Below are 12,261 nucleotides of genomic sequence, written 5' to 3'. Positions count from 1 at the left end.
CTGGAAAGAGCAGAGTTGCTCATAGAAAGTGGCCTGGAGTGTTGGGAAGGGAGCCAGAGAAATAGGTGATGACTCTGACATGACCCTGATGATACTTGAGGAGTGCTTCAACTGAGATGGCTAGCACAATGTTTCACGCACAGTAGGCTTCCAGTAAGAATTGGGTGACTGACTGACGGACTGATTGACAGAGAGAATGGGAACGAGAAGGAGGTGGTAGGTTTAGGCAGAGGGCAGACACACAGATGGAGACATACTTTCCTGGCGGGTCTTTTCAGGGAGCTCTGTGAGCATCTGCCCGGCCCGCACACCAGCCTGCTGTTAGGCGATGCTTTCATGAACATTCTAGAGGTGAGTGAGTGAGGCCTCTGGCCCAACACAGGGCTCCAACCCTGCTCCCTTCTCCAGTGGGAGAGGAGAACAGAGCCCAGCTGTGCTTTGCCACCAGCCCGAGAAGGCCCTGGAGGTGTATGATGCTGCCTACAGGAAGAACCCCCATGATGCCTTCCTGGTCAGCAGGATTGGGAGAGCCTGTGTCAAGGCCCATGAGTACACCAAGGTCAGGCTGGGCTGGGGAAATATTGGCAGGGGGCAGGGGTGAAGGGCTTGGCAGAGAGGGGCGTGGCTTCAGTCCCAGCCTAGCTGCCTCCTGACTGTGGTGCCAAGGGGGAGGGCTGAGCAACCCCCCACCTCCAGCCTCACCTGCTCAGCTTGAGCCCTGTGCCAACTGTGTGTGTGTGTGGGGGGGGTGGGCATGAGGGCTAGGGGACATTTCATCTTGGGTTTCTGTTTCCTGTGGGGGCACAGGGATGGGGAGCAGTGAAGGGGCACAGTGTGAGATGGGTGTAGCAGCAGCCCTTATGGCAGTGCTTGGTGTGTGCACCCAGGCCATCAACTACTATGAGGCCGCGCAGAAGATGAGCGGGCTGGACTTCCTGTGCTGCGACCTGGCTGAACTGCTCCTGAGGTTAAAGAAGTTCAACAAGGCGGAGAGAATCTTGGAGCAGGCGCTGGAACACGACTCTGGTGAGGCAACATTCAAACTCACTCCCTTACTTTTTGGACCTGACATCTACATCTCTCCTCCAGCTCCCACCCAGCCCCACCACACACCCTTGCCTCCTGTGTTGCCTTCAAGGCCCCCTCAAGGCCAGAGATTGCTCATTCCCACTTCCACTTTGCAGTGAACGACATTCCGTCCATGATGACTGATATCAAGTGCTTGCTTTTGCTGGCAAAGGTCTACAACAGCCAGAAAAAAGAAGATGTGATCAAAACTTTAAACAAGGTAGTTGGCAAGAAGACTGCCTTTAAGTTATTTATTGATTTTTAAATATTTATTTATTTTCCCTTTTGTTTTCATTGTTATTATTGTTGTTATTGATGTCATTGTTGGATAGGACAGAGAGAAATGGAGAGAGGAGGGGAAGACAGAGAGAGGGAGAGAAAGATAGACACCTGCAGACCTGCTTCACTGCTTGTGAGTTGACCCTCCCCTACAGGTGGGGAGCCAGGGGCTTGAACTGGGATCCTTACGCCAGTCCTTGAGCTTAGCGCCACTTGTGCTTAGCCCACTGCGCTACAGCCCGACTCCCTATTTATTTATTTTTAATCCTAGTATTCTGTGGTGGGGGCTGGGGAGTGGAGGGCGGGACCGCAGGTCTAGAAGGCTCCAGGCTGTTCATCCAAAGGAGACTTAGGTTACCCCTCTGGCCTCCTTGCTGACTCACTGGCAGTGCTCCAAAGTGCTCTGAGCTGGGTTAGGCAGGAGGGAGTTGGGAGCCCGGTGGCGCCTTTGTCCTCAGGAAGACTGGTGAAGACAATAAAAGACACTGTGGCAGTTCTCATGCTGTCAGTGCTTCATGCTGGAGTTCAGACTATGCTTTTTGCCCTTTTTTTAAAAAAATATTTATTCTCCCTTTTGTTATCCTTGTTTTATTGTTGTAGTTATTATTGTTGTTGATGTCATCGTTGTTGGATAGGACAGAGAGAAACAGAGAGAGGAGGGGAAGACAGAGAGGGGGAGAGAAAGATAAGACACATGCAGACCTGCTTCACTGCCTGTGAAGCGACTCCCCTGCAGGTGGGGAGCCGGGGGCTCAAACCGGGCTCCTTACACTGGTCCTTGAGTTGCTCTTTTTTCAAATATTTATTTTTTTATTTCCTTTTGTTGCCCTTGTTGTTTTATTGTTGTAGTTATTGATGCCGTGTTGCTGGATAGGACAGAGAGAAATGGAGAGAGGAGGGGAAGACAGAGAGGAGGAGAGAAAAACAGACACCTGCAGACCTGCTTCACCGCCTGTGAAGAGACTCCCCTGCAGGTGGGGAGCCGGGGACTTGAACCGGGATCCTTACGCTGGTCCTTGCGCTTTGCGCCATGTGCGTTTAACCCACTGTGCTACCACCCAACTCCTTTTTTTTTTTTTTTAAACTCCTCCTCCTTTTAAGTAGAGACAGAAAGGCAAAGAGACAAGCAGAGAGTGAAAAAGACCACAGCACTGAAGCTTCCTACAAATGCTTTGGGGGTTGGGCTTGAACCTGTGCTGTGCACATGACAACACAACACAGGCTTTTTGCTTTCTTATTTCGTTCTTACTCTTTTATTATTATTATTTCTCACAACAACAACAACAACAAAAACCCTTTGAAATAAACACCACCACATTCCTGTTTGCTAGTGAATTAGTTAGTAGCTAGTGAATGTGTGTGGAGAGGGGCTTGAGGTGTCTTCTGGGACTCCCAGCACTGATGGCATGGTGTTCCTCACTCTTTCAACCCAAGCATGTGACTGCCGCTCTTTTGGGGGTACACTCTGTGGTTACAGAGGGAGAGCCCACTCTGACTGACTGCGAGGGCTTATTCCCTTACTCCCCATGGAGCTGCCACTCCTCCTGCTTGACCTGACGTAGCTTAGTGAGTGGTGCCCACTTCCGGAAACTTGACCCTGTAGCCGCTGCTGCAGGGGACTGTGCTCTCTGGTTACTTGTTTGATCATCATCGGATGTCATGGATTTGTGTGGACTGCCTCAGCCTTCTAGCAAGGCAACCAGAAACAGCACATCCATCCAATCCCAGCCAGCACAGGACAGCTATGGGGTGTCAGTTCTAGCTCGGAGTGCGACAAGGAGTAGTGACAGTGGACACAAACTAGACACACTTAAGTGCTGGCTCGTTCCTGAGGATTCTCCAGGACTTGGCCTGTCTAGAATGACTCGGATTTGCACAAGACACACAAGATCCCCTTTTTTGTTTTAATATTTATTTTATTTTATTTTATTTATTTATTCCCTTTTGTTGCCCTTGTTGTTGTTTTTATTGTAGTTATTATTGTTGTTGTCGTTGTTGGATAGGACAGAGAGAAATGGAGAGAGGAGGGGAAGACAGAGAGGGGGAGAGAAAGATAGACACCTGCGGACCTGCTTCACCACCTGTGAAGCGACTCCCCTGCAGGTGGGGAGCCAGGGTTCGAACCGGGATCCTTATGCCGGTCCTTGTGCTTTGTGCCACCTGCGCTTAACCCGCTGCGCTACAGCCCGACTCCCCAAGATCCCCTTTCTAACATGTCAGTCTCAGAAACGAGCCTCAGAGTCCATCTGTGGATGGACCTGAGATGTGGCCTCAAGATTGGTTTTGAGCCAAAACTCATGGCTTCCCCAGGCCATGGAGCTGCAGACTCGTATACTGAAGCGAGTTCCCCTGGAACAACCGGAAATGATGCCCTCCCAGAAACAGCTGGCAGCCTCCATCTGCACCCAGGTTGGGCAGCACTATATGGCAGAGAAGGAGTATGCCAAAGCAGAGCGGTCATTCAAGGATGCCCTGACCTACTGTCCCACAGACAACAAGGTGGGTGCTCAGAGCCCGCTCCTTCTCTTAAGGTGCCTTGCCATGCAGAGCTCCTGTGTGCTCTCTGCCTCCCTGGGAGCTTCAGGTCTAAGGGGCAGGGGACACGGGTGGGGAGCCTGCAACAGCTGGCCCCACGGCCTTGGGGACAGGGTGGGACGCGGCACCATGCACAGTCAGGTGTGGGGGTGGAGTGGGGAATACATGGAGAGACGCATGTTGGTCTGGAGTTCTGGGGTCTCCCTTGGAGGTGGGGAGAACATGAGAATATAACTGAGCAGGCTCTTTGGTCATTAAATCAGCCTAAGCTTTCCACGGAGGTGGGTGTCTTAAGAGATCTGTGAGCCATGGCGGCTGGAGTTCATGCTCAGCCCTGAGCAGTCGTCCACTGGGTCCTCACTGGGCTGGGCTGGGACACGGGCTCCACACGGGCCTGCCCTTAGCGGTGCTCAGTTCAGGGCGGAGAGACAGCACAGGAGCAGTTCTAGAGAGACATGCCCCCATATAGTCAGGACACTGGGCACTCAGAGTTGGGGGCAGCCCCAGAGCTTGGGCCGTCCCTGTGGTCTTGTCCCAGGTGGAGCTGGAGCTGGCACAGCTGTTCCTGCTCCAGGGGCACCTGGACCTGTGTGAGCAGCACTGCGCCATCCTCCTACAGACCCAGAAGAGCCACGAGGCTGCCACTGCGGTGAGAGGCCCTGGGCCCTGCTCCCTGTGACCATGCCCAGAGCCCTGCCCACACTGGCCCCTCAGATGCCTCCCACCCACCCCCACCCCCCACCCGGGACTGAGGGCAGAGGAGACTGAGGGCTGGACCTGCTGCCTTTGTGGGGAGTACAGATCACCCCTGGGCCAGTCAGAGGGCATCTGAGAGGTCTGTCTGCTCCAAGAGACCCACACAGAGTGTTGGTGAAGATAAGGAGCAGGTCTCTGGGTTCCGGGATGTGTGGGAAAGACCCCCCTGTCATCTGGAGCACCTCCGGGGTCACCACTGGAGCAGAGACGTTCCCACCCTACCCCCACTGGCTGGGGCTGGCAGTCTGAGATGGCTGTCCTGCTGGCGTCTGTCCCCCATCATCTGGACCCCTTCTGTGGCAGCACCTCCCCGCACCCACCCAGAGAGGCTGCTTGGGGTTCCTGACCACCTCCCCTCCACACCCCACCTGGGCCCCCAAGGCCACACCAGCTGCCACAGGGACGTCAGAGCCGGTGTCTCCTGACAGATGATGGCTGACCTGCTGTTCAGGAAGCAGAAGCAGGAAGCTGCTGTCACTCTTTACCACCAGGTGCTGCAGGAGGTGCCAGGTGGGTGCTGCCCACTGAGCTGAGCCCTGAGGAGGCCTGCTGCAGCTCAGGCTGTGCTCAGTGGGGCCTGGGCCCTCTCCCCTCCTTCCTGCAAGCCCCCTCCTAGCTGACAGCCCCAGACAGGCAGGAAATGGATACAGGCTTGCTGGACTGTGCTGGCCCTCCAGGAGGCCCAGGGGCCAGGTCCTGGTCTCGGGGGCAGTGCTGGGCACTGGACCCTGATAGCCTGTACCCCCAGGTCATAGCCCTGCAGCCTGGCATGGTCCCCTAGGATGACAGAGCCCCCAGAGGAGCCCAGAGGAGCCCACAGGTCTGCTGCACTGTGGCCCTCTTCCTCCTCACCCCTTCTTGCTGGGAAGGGCCAGACAGGAGACTGAGTCTGCACAGGGCCCCGAGACTCTCAGCTGCTCCTGGGGGGCCCTGGGCCCAGCTGCCCAGGTCTAGACCTGGTCCCCACCTCCCAGCCCTGTAGCCTTAGGAGCGTGCTACAACCTGTGTGCGTCTGCTTCCTCCTCTGTAAAACGGGAATAGTGATCGTCTGCCTCACCGTGTGTTCACAAAGAGGGAAAGTCCTGATGCCCGGACATCATCAGTGCCGTGTGAGCGAGCGGTGGCCACTGCTGTCTCTCCATTTCACACCATGTGCAGTGTTCCCTCTCAGTCTGCAGACAGGCAGAGGCTCTGGAGGGGCTGGGATGTCTACTTGGGCCCCATGGGAGTGTCTCCTGGGCCTCTTCCACTCCTCCCCCCCCAGAACCCCCTTCCTCCAATGTTACTAGTTTTCCACTCTGGAGACTTGTGCTGTTGTTCCAGACAATTTTTCATTATTGAATAAAATGATTGACATGCTTCGAAGATGTGGCCAACTAGAAGAGGCCCCTGCCTTCTTTGAGCTGGCCCAGGAGAAGTGCAGCCGTGCACCTCTGGAGCCAGGCTTCAACTACTGCAGAGGCATCTACTGCTGGTGGGTGCTCAGTGGGGAGACCCTGTGGGGAGACCCTCCCTGCAGCCCTGCTGCCTCTGCTCAGTGCTGGGCCATCTGCAGGAGTCTGGGGAAAAGGGTGTCACTTCCTGTCCTCTTCAAACTTCCACTGGGCTCTCTGTGTATCTCTGCATCCTCTGGGCCTCAGTTTCCCTCTCTGATTCTTGCCTTTTCCCTCTTCTACTACAGGTACCTAGAGAACCCCAGCAGCACCCTTCTTTCCAACCTGTAAGTGTGCATGCGATCTGATTGTTGGTGGTTCTCTGCTCTGCTGCAGGTACCTAGGACAGCCCAACGAAGCCCTGAAGTTCCTAAATAAAGTTCGCAAGGACAGCACCTGGGGACAGAGTGCTGTCTATTACATGGTTCACATCTGTCTGAACCCAGACAACGAGATCATGGGTGGAGAGACCTTCCAGAACCTTACAGGGGAGAGCAAGTAAGGAAGGGCATGTCTTCCTGGGAAGCCCAGGGGAGGGCTGGCGAGCGGCGGCCTCTGGGTGGACGCCAGTGAGGGCCATGCGCCCGGCCGGCTGGCAGCCTCCAGCTGGCCCTTTGAATCACACAGGTCCCCTGACAGGAAGGAGGTGGAGGAGCAGGGCTTGTGCACAGCGGAGAAGCTGCTGCGTGAGTTCTGCCGGCACTCGGCTGCGGGCCAGAGCCAGCTATGGCTGCTGAAAAGCCTCTGGCTGCTGGCCACCAGAGAGAAAGCCAACGTGGAGATGGCGCTGAACTCTTTCATTGAGATGGCACAAGCAGAGGTGGGCGGGCAGGGGGCGGGTGGGGGCGGGCAGGGGTAGGCAGGCAGAAGGCCAGAGCCCACCATGCAGAAACCTGCCTCTCACCTTATGTGCAGAGGGACAGCGTCTCCGTTCTGCTGGCCATGGCACAGGCCTACATGCTACTGAAGCAGGTCCCCAAGGCACGCACACAGCTGAAGCGACTCGCTAAGGCCCAGTGGACCCTGGCCGAGGCCGACGACCTGGAGAAGAGCTGGCTCCTGCTGGCAGACATCTACTGTCAGGGTGGCAAGTTCGACCTCTCCACAGAGCTGTTGAGACGCTGTCTACAGTACAACAAGGCAAGGTGGTGCAGGACCTGGGATGGGGGCAGGCTGGCATCCAATTAGGAGCCAGTTAGGGGGCCGGATGATGGCACACCCAGTTAAGTGCACATAATACTAAGCGCAAGGATCCAGGTTCGAGCCCCTGGCTCCCCAGCTGTAGGGGGGAACGCTTCATGAGAGGTGAAGCAGGTCTGCCGATGTTTATCTTTCTCTCTCCCTACCTATGTACCCCTCCTCTCTCAATTTCTCTCTGTCCTGTCTAATACAATAGAGAGAAAAAAAATGTTCTCCAAGAGCAGTGGATTCATAGTGCCAGCACTGAGCCCCAAAGATAACTCTGGAGGCAAAAAAAAAAAAAAAGAAAGAAAGAAAAGAAAAAAGAAAGAAGCACACACACACAGGAGTCGGGCGGTAGCACAGTGGGTTAAGAGCAAGAACCGGTGCAAGGATACCGGTTCGAGCCCCTGGCTCCCTAGCTGTAGGGGAGTCGCTTTACAAGCGGTGAAGCAGGTTTGCAGATGTCTGTCTTTTTCTCCTCCTCTCTCCATTTCTCTCTGTCCTATCTAACAATGATGACATCAATAACAACAATAATAACTACAATAGTGAAAAACAACAAGGGCAACAAAAGGGAAAATAAATTAAAAAAAAAAAAGAAAAAAGAAGAAAGAAACACACACACAATACAGTTAGGAGCCAGTTAGGAGGCCAGGGTGGGTCTCTGAGACAGAAGAGACGCCAGGTAGCTTAGGAAGAGAGTACAAGGGGCCAGGCGGTGGCACCTGTGGGAGAGCACACATGCTATAATGTGCAGCCGCCCAGGTTCAAGTCCCCAGTCCCTTCCTGCAGGGTAGAAGCTTCACATGTGGTGAAGGAGTGCTGCAGGCGTTCTTTCTTTCTTTCTTTCTTTCTTTCTTTCTTTCTTTCTTCTAAAAATTTAATTTATTTATTTATTGGGTAGAAACAGAGAAACTGAGAAGGGAGTGGGGGTGGGGGGATAGAGAGGAAAAGACAGGGGCCAGGTGGTGGTACACCTGCTTAAGCGCTCACATTACAATGCGCAAGGACACAGGTTCAAGCCCCTGGTCCCCACCTGCAGGGGGGAAACTTCAAGAGTGGTGAAGCAGGGCTGCAGGGGTCTCTTTGTCTCTCTCCCTCTCTACTCCCCCCAATCTCTCTGTCTCTGATAACAAGTAAATATATTAAAAAGAGAGAGAGAGAGAAAGATAGAGAGATACCTATAGGCTTACTGTACCGCTAATGAAGCTTTCCCCAGTCAGGTGGGGACCAGGGGCTTGAACCTGGGGCCTTGCACACTGTAATGTGTGCTCTTAGCTAGGTTCTGTACCCGCAGGTATCTTGGTATCTTTCTTATATCTCCCCTTCCTCTCTCAATTTCTCTTATCAGAAAAAAAAAAAAGAAAAGAAAAAAGACGAAGTGCATACGAATTGGAGGGGGGTGATCTAGGAGGCGTACAGTGGAATTCCATCCCAGGCATTGCATATGCCAGAGCAATGCTCTGGCTCTTAGAGAAATATATGAATCTTTAAATGAAAATGAAGATGTGGAGTTTGTGTAGGGGACTCCTGTCCCTGGACAAAGAGCAGGGTGACGGGGAGTCTGGGGCCCAGGCAAGCACCAGCAAGTCCGCACGGTGAGATGTTCTGGGTAGGGAGCACAATGCGGGAGACTTGGGAAGGGCTCCTGAAGTCAAAGTGTGTGCAAGGATTGGTCTAGCCAGCAGGGGCGTCTGGAACTGGAAACTGGAGAGCAAGGTGGATAGGTGGATAGAATCGTGCCAGTGTCCAGTAAACCTGGGAGGTCCTGCGTTTCACGCTTGCAAAGGTGTGTGTGTGTGGGGGGGTGCTGCTGGAGTCTCTGAGTGGTTAACATCAGTGCAAGGCACCACAGTCCCTTTTGCCCCCCCCTCCCCACCACACACAGGGGTCACACCTATGTTTGGGGCCTGCATGTGGCTTTAGCTCTGCAGAATCTCTGCCCTGCTTTCCCTACAGTCCTGCTGGAAGGCCTATGAGTACATGGGCTTCATCATGGAGAAGGAGCAGTCCTACAAGGACGCAGCCACCAACTACGAGCTGGCCTGGAAGTACAGTTATCAGGCCAACCCTGCCATTGGTAAGGCCACCCCCCACCCCAAGGTGAGCATGGGTCCATATGGGAGGGTGCTGGACAGGGGCCCACCATCCTGACTGCAGAACTCAAGGACTGTGCTCTGGCAGCTGGAGTGGGGTTGGGGTGGGGCGTTGCTATCATTTATGTTCTCCCTGCCTCGGCAGGCTTCAAGCTCGCTTTCAACTACTTGAAGGACAAGAGATTCATGGAGGCCATTGAAGTCTGCCACTATGTAAGCCATTGACATAGATAGGCCAGGGTGGCTTAGTACAGTGACCTGGTGTCCTGTCTCATGCTGCAGACCCTTTCTCTCTCTGTTTCAGGTCCTCAGGGAGCACCCCAACTACCCCAAAATCAGAGAAGAAATTTTGCAAAAGGCCCAAGGGTCTTTGAGGCCCTAGCATTGTTTGTGGAGGCAAGAAGTCTTATGGTGGGGGTGTGCAGTGGCTCAGCAGAAAGCAGGATTTGAACAGTGACCTATTCTTACCCCATTTCTGCTCTGTGTGCGGTTGATCTGGGTCACGCCTCACTGGTCCTAGAGGCATCCCAAACTTTGCTGTTTCCAAGAGCACAGAAAGCAGTTTCACTGTGGGGAAGGAAGCCATCAACTGGTTGAGCTGCTGCTGGGCCTCTGGGCACCTTCTAATGGGCCCCACTTTGATCCCAGACACTGTGATGAGGCAGAGGGGAACAAAGAGGTGGTTAAAACAAATACCCTACAGCTATGTTAGCCCAGAATGCCTCCCTGTCCAGTCCTCCAGTCCTGGGGCTGAGGAAACCGTGCTGGTGCTGGGAGAGGGCCTTTCTGGGGCAGCTGCAGCAGGCCCCCATAACTGAGCTGTCACCCCAGAAACCTGTGTTCTGCAGGTTGCCAAGGCCACCACCCACCCTCATATTACCCCTCTTCTGCTTCTCCCACCGTCTGGGGGCTGCTCCTCCCACCGTCTGGGGGCTGCTCCTCCCCTGGTCTGGGGCCAAACCTGACTACGTGGAAATCCCTCTCAACAGGAAAAAAATGTCTGACCTCCAGCTTTTGTGAAAGACACAGACCAAGTCATCCTCCAAAAATCCTTTTAACACTGCAGGGGGCAAAAGCAGTGGCCCCTCTTTAGATGAATGGTCTTTGTAACTGGCAAGAGGGTGACAGAGGTCACCTCTGCTATTCTCCCAGTACCTCTTTTCCTGTTTTTCAGGATAGTAATAATGGGCCAGTGTGGCCTCAGGGGAAGGAACTCTGAGCTGGCCTAGATCTAACCTTTAGTCGACTACCCCAGTGTCCAGAATGAAGTCTCTCTGTACCAAATCCCTGGCAGTGACATACGACAAGCATTTTAAACTTCAGGGAGAAAAAGATCTAGCAAATCAAAACAGTGAGCTGACAGGGAAACGAGAACTGCTCTAACTCTAAGCATACTGACAAAAAGGAAAGCACTGGGAGTCGGCCTGTAGTGCAGTGGGTTAAGCGCACATGGCACAAAGCGCAAGGATTGGTGGAAGGATCCTGGTTCCAGCCCCCAGCTCCCCACCTGCAGGGAAGTCACAGGCGGTGAAGCAGGTCCGCAGATATCTTTCTCTCCCCTTCTCTGTCTTCCCCTCCTCTCTCCATTTCTCTGTCCTATCCAACAATGATGACATCAACAACTGCAACAATAAAAAAAACAAGGGCAACAAAAGGGAAAATAAATAAACCTGGAGGAAAAAATGTTTTTTTAAAAAAAAAAAAGTAGAACACTTCATCTATATAGAATTCCAATAAAAGTTTTCAAGAGAAGTTGTCCAATGACTAAACTTTAGGACAGTGAATGGGGTACAAAGGCCCTTCTAGAACAGCCCAAGTTGTCTTTGATGGTTCTGATGGCGTGTTTTTATGACATGTTGCTAATCACGTGCCTGGCTTTAGGTCTGAGTCAGCAGTCTGGATTGCTCTCTCCAGATTACTGCCTTCATGCCTTTTTTTTTTTTTTTTTTACTGCCTTCATTCCTAAGGGCCACCCTTCACTTTGAGCTCCACAGCCCTGTTTCTTGGGGATGGCTGTGCTGAGAGGCAGGTTTGCCTATATGGACAATGAGACTATAAAATGTTGGACATTAGTCACATTTGGATTGCTGAAAAAGTTGTCTTCATTTAGCTTAAAGGAAAAAAAGGGGGTGTGGTGGTGGTGGCACACCTGGTTGAGAGTTCATTACAATGCACAAGGACCAGGGTTCAGTCCCCACCCCCCGCCCCCACCTGCAGGGGTAAAGCTTTGAGAGTGGTTAAGTGGGGCTGCAGGTGTCTTGTCTCCCTATCTCCCTCTCCCTCTTGATTTGTATAAATATACAAATAAATAATTTGTATAAATAAATATATAAATAATTTTTAAATAGCCCTTCATAAGTGACCCTGTAGTCCCAGTTGGGGAGTGGGGAAGACTTCAGCCAGCCAGAGGGAGAACATCTAGCCAGGTTACTGGAGCTGCTAGGGACAGTCAGTACACAGAGACAGAGACAGTGCCTCTGGGGAGACCCAGACTTTGAAGCACACTTTACAAAAGGATTCCCAGTGAAGGTAGACAGAACAGCTGGTGCACCAGGACCATGTAGCCTGACAAGTTTAAAGCTCAGCTGCCCCTTGCTGGCTGCAGGAACAGACTGCCCAGCAGAGGTCAGACTTCAGGCCGTGAGTCTTCTAGTGGCCATGGACTCTGGCCCCATGACCTTATCTGCAAGAGGCAGATTCCTCCAAGGTGACAGAATCAGCCACAAAGACAGGACCTGACAGATAGAAATGGAAGCAGAACCATGGGAACAGATGGGTCACAAACAAACTGTGTATGTCAGAACTGAACAAGCTCCTGAGATGCATTTTGAGGAGAACCAGGCCCAGAGAGGGGAAGAATTTGTGGAGATCACCTCAGCAGGTATAGAAGAGCCGGAATTGGAGCCCTGAGC

The 12,261-nt window shown here is 53.0% G+C and overlaps 1 protein-coding gene across 4 annotated transcripts in view; it reads left to right on the top strand.

Moving 5' to 3' along the window:
• Window positions 1-11,427, top strand: part of TTC21A (tetratricopeptide repeat domain 21A) — a 38,522-nt gene extending 27,095 nt beyond the window's left edge. For 3 of the 4 annotated variants that reach the window (XM_060180398.1, XM_060180400.1, XM_060180401.1), the window contains 14 exons: window positions 279-351; window positions 449-559; window positions 888-1,026; window positions 1,185-1,288; window positions 3,658-3,846; window positions 4,421-4,531; window positions 5,067-5,148; window positions 5,962-6,112; window positions 6,408-6,569; window positions 6,699-6,891; window positions 6,987-7,211; window positions 9,213-9,333; window positions 9,495-9,562; window positions 9,654-11,427. In XM_060180398.1, coding sequence (XP_060036381.1) covers window positions 279-351; window positions 449-559; window positions 888-1,026; window positions 1,185-1,288; window positions 3,658-3,846; window positions 4,421-4,531; window positions 5,067-5,148; window positions 5,962-6,112; window positions 6,408-6,569; window positions 6,699-6,891; window positions 6,987-7,211; window positions 9,213-9,333; window positions 9,495-9,562; window positions 9,654-9,731 — 1,807 coding nt within the window. In that variant the 3' untranslated portion in view covers window positions 9,732-11,427. Of the gene's footprint in view, window positions 1-278; window positions 352-408; window positions 560-887; window positions 1,027-1,184; window positions 1,289-3,657; window positions 3,847-4,420; window positions 4,532-5,066; window positions 5,149-5,961; window positions 6,113-6,407; window positions 6,570-6,698; window positions 6,892-6,986; window positions 7,212-9,212; window positions 9,334-9,494; window positions 9,563-9,653 lie in introns of all 4 variants that reach the window. The other variant, XM_060180399.1, reaches the window with a different exon arrangement.
• Window positions 11,428-12,261: the final 834 nt, after the last annotated feature.

This window comes from Erinaceus europaeus, chromosome 21, assembly GCF_950295315.1.
Source record: "Erinaceus europaeus chromosome 21, mEriEur2.1, whole genome shotgun sequence".
In the NCBI taxonomy this organism is placed as follows: domain Eukaryota; kingdom Metazoa; phylum Chordata; class Mammalia; order Eulipotyphla; family Erinaceidae; genus Erinaceus; species Erinaceus europaeus.
This window is presented reverse-complemented; position numbering and strand designations above follow the sequence as displayed.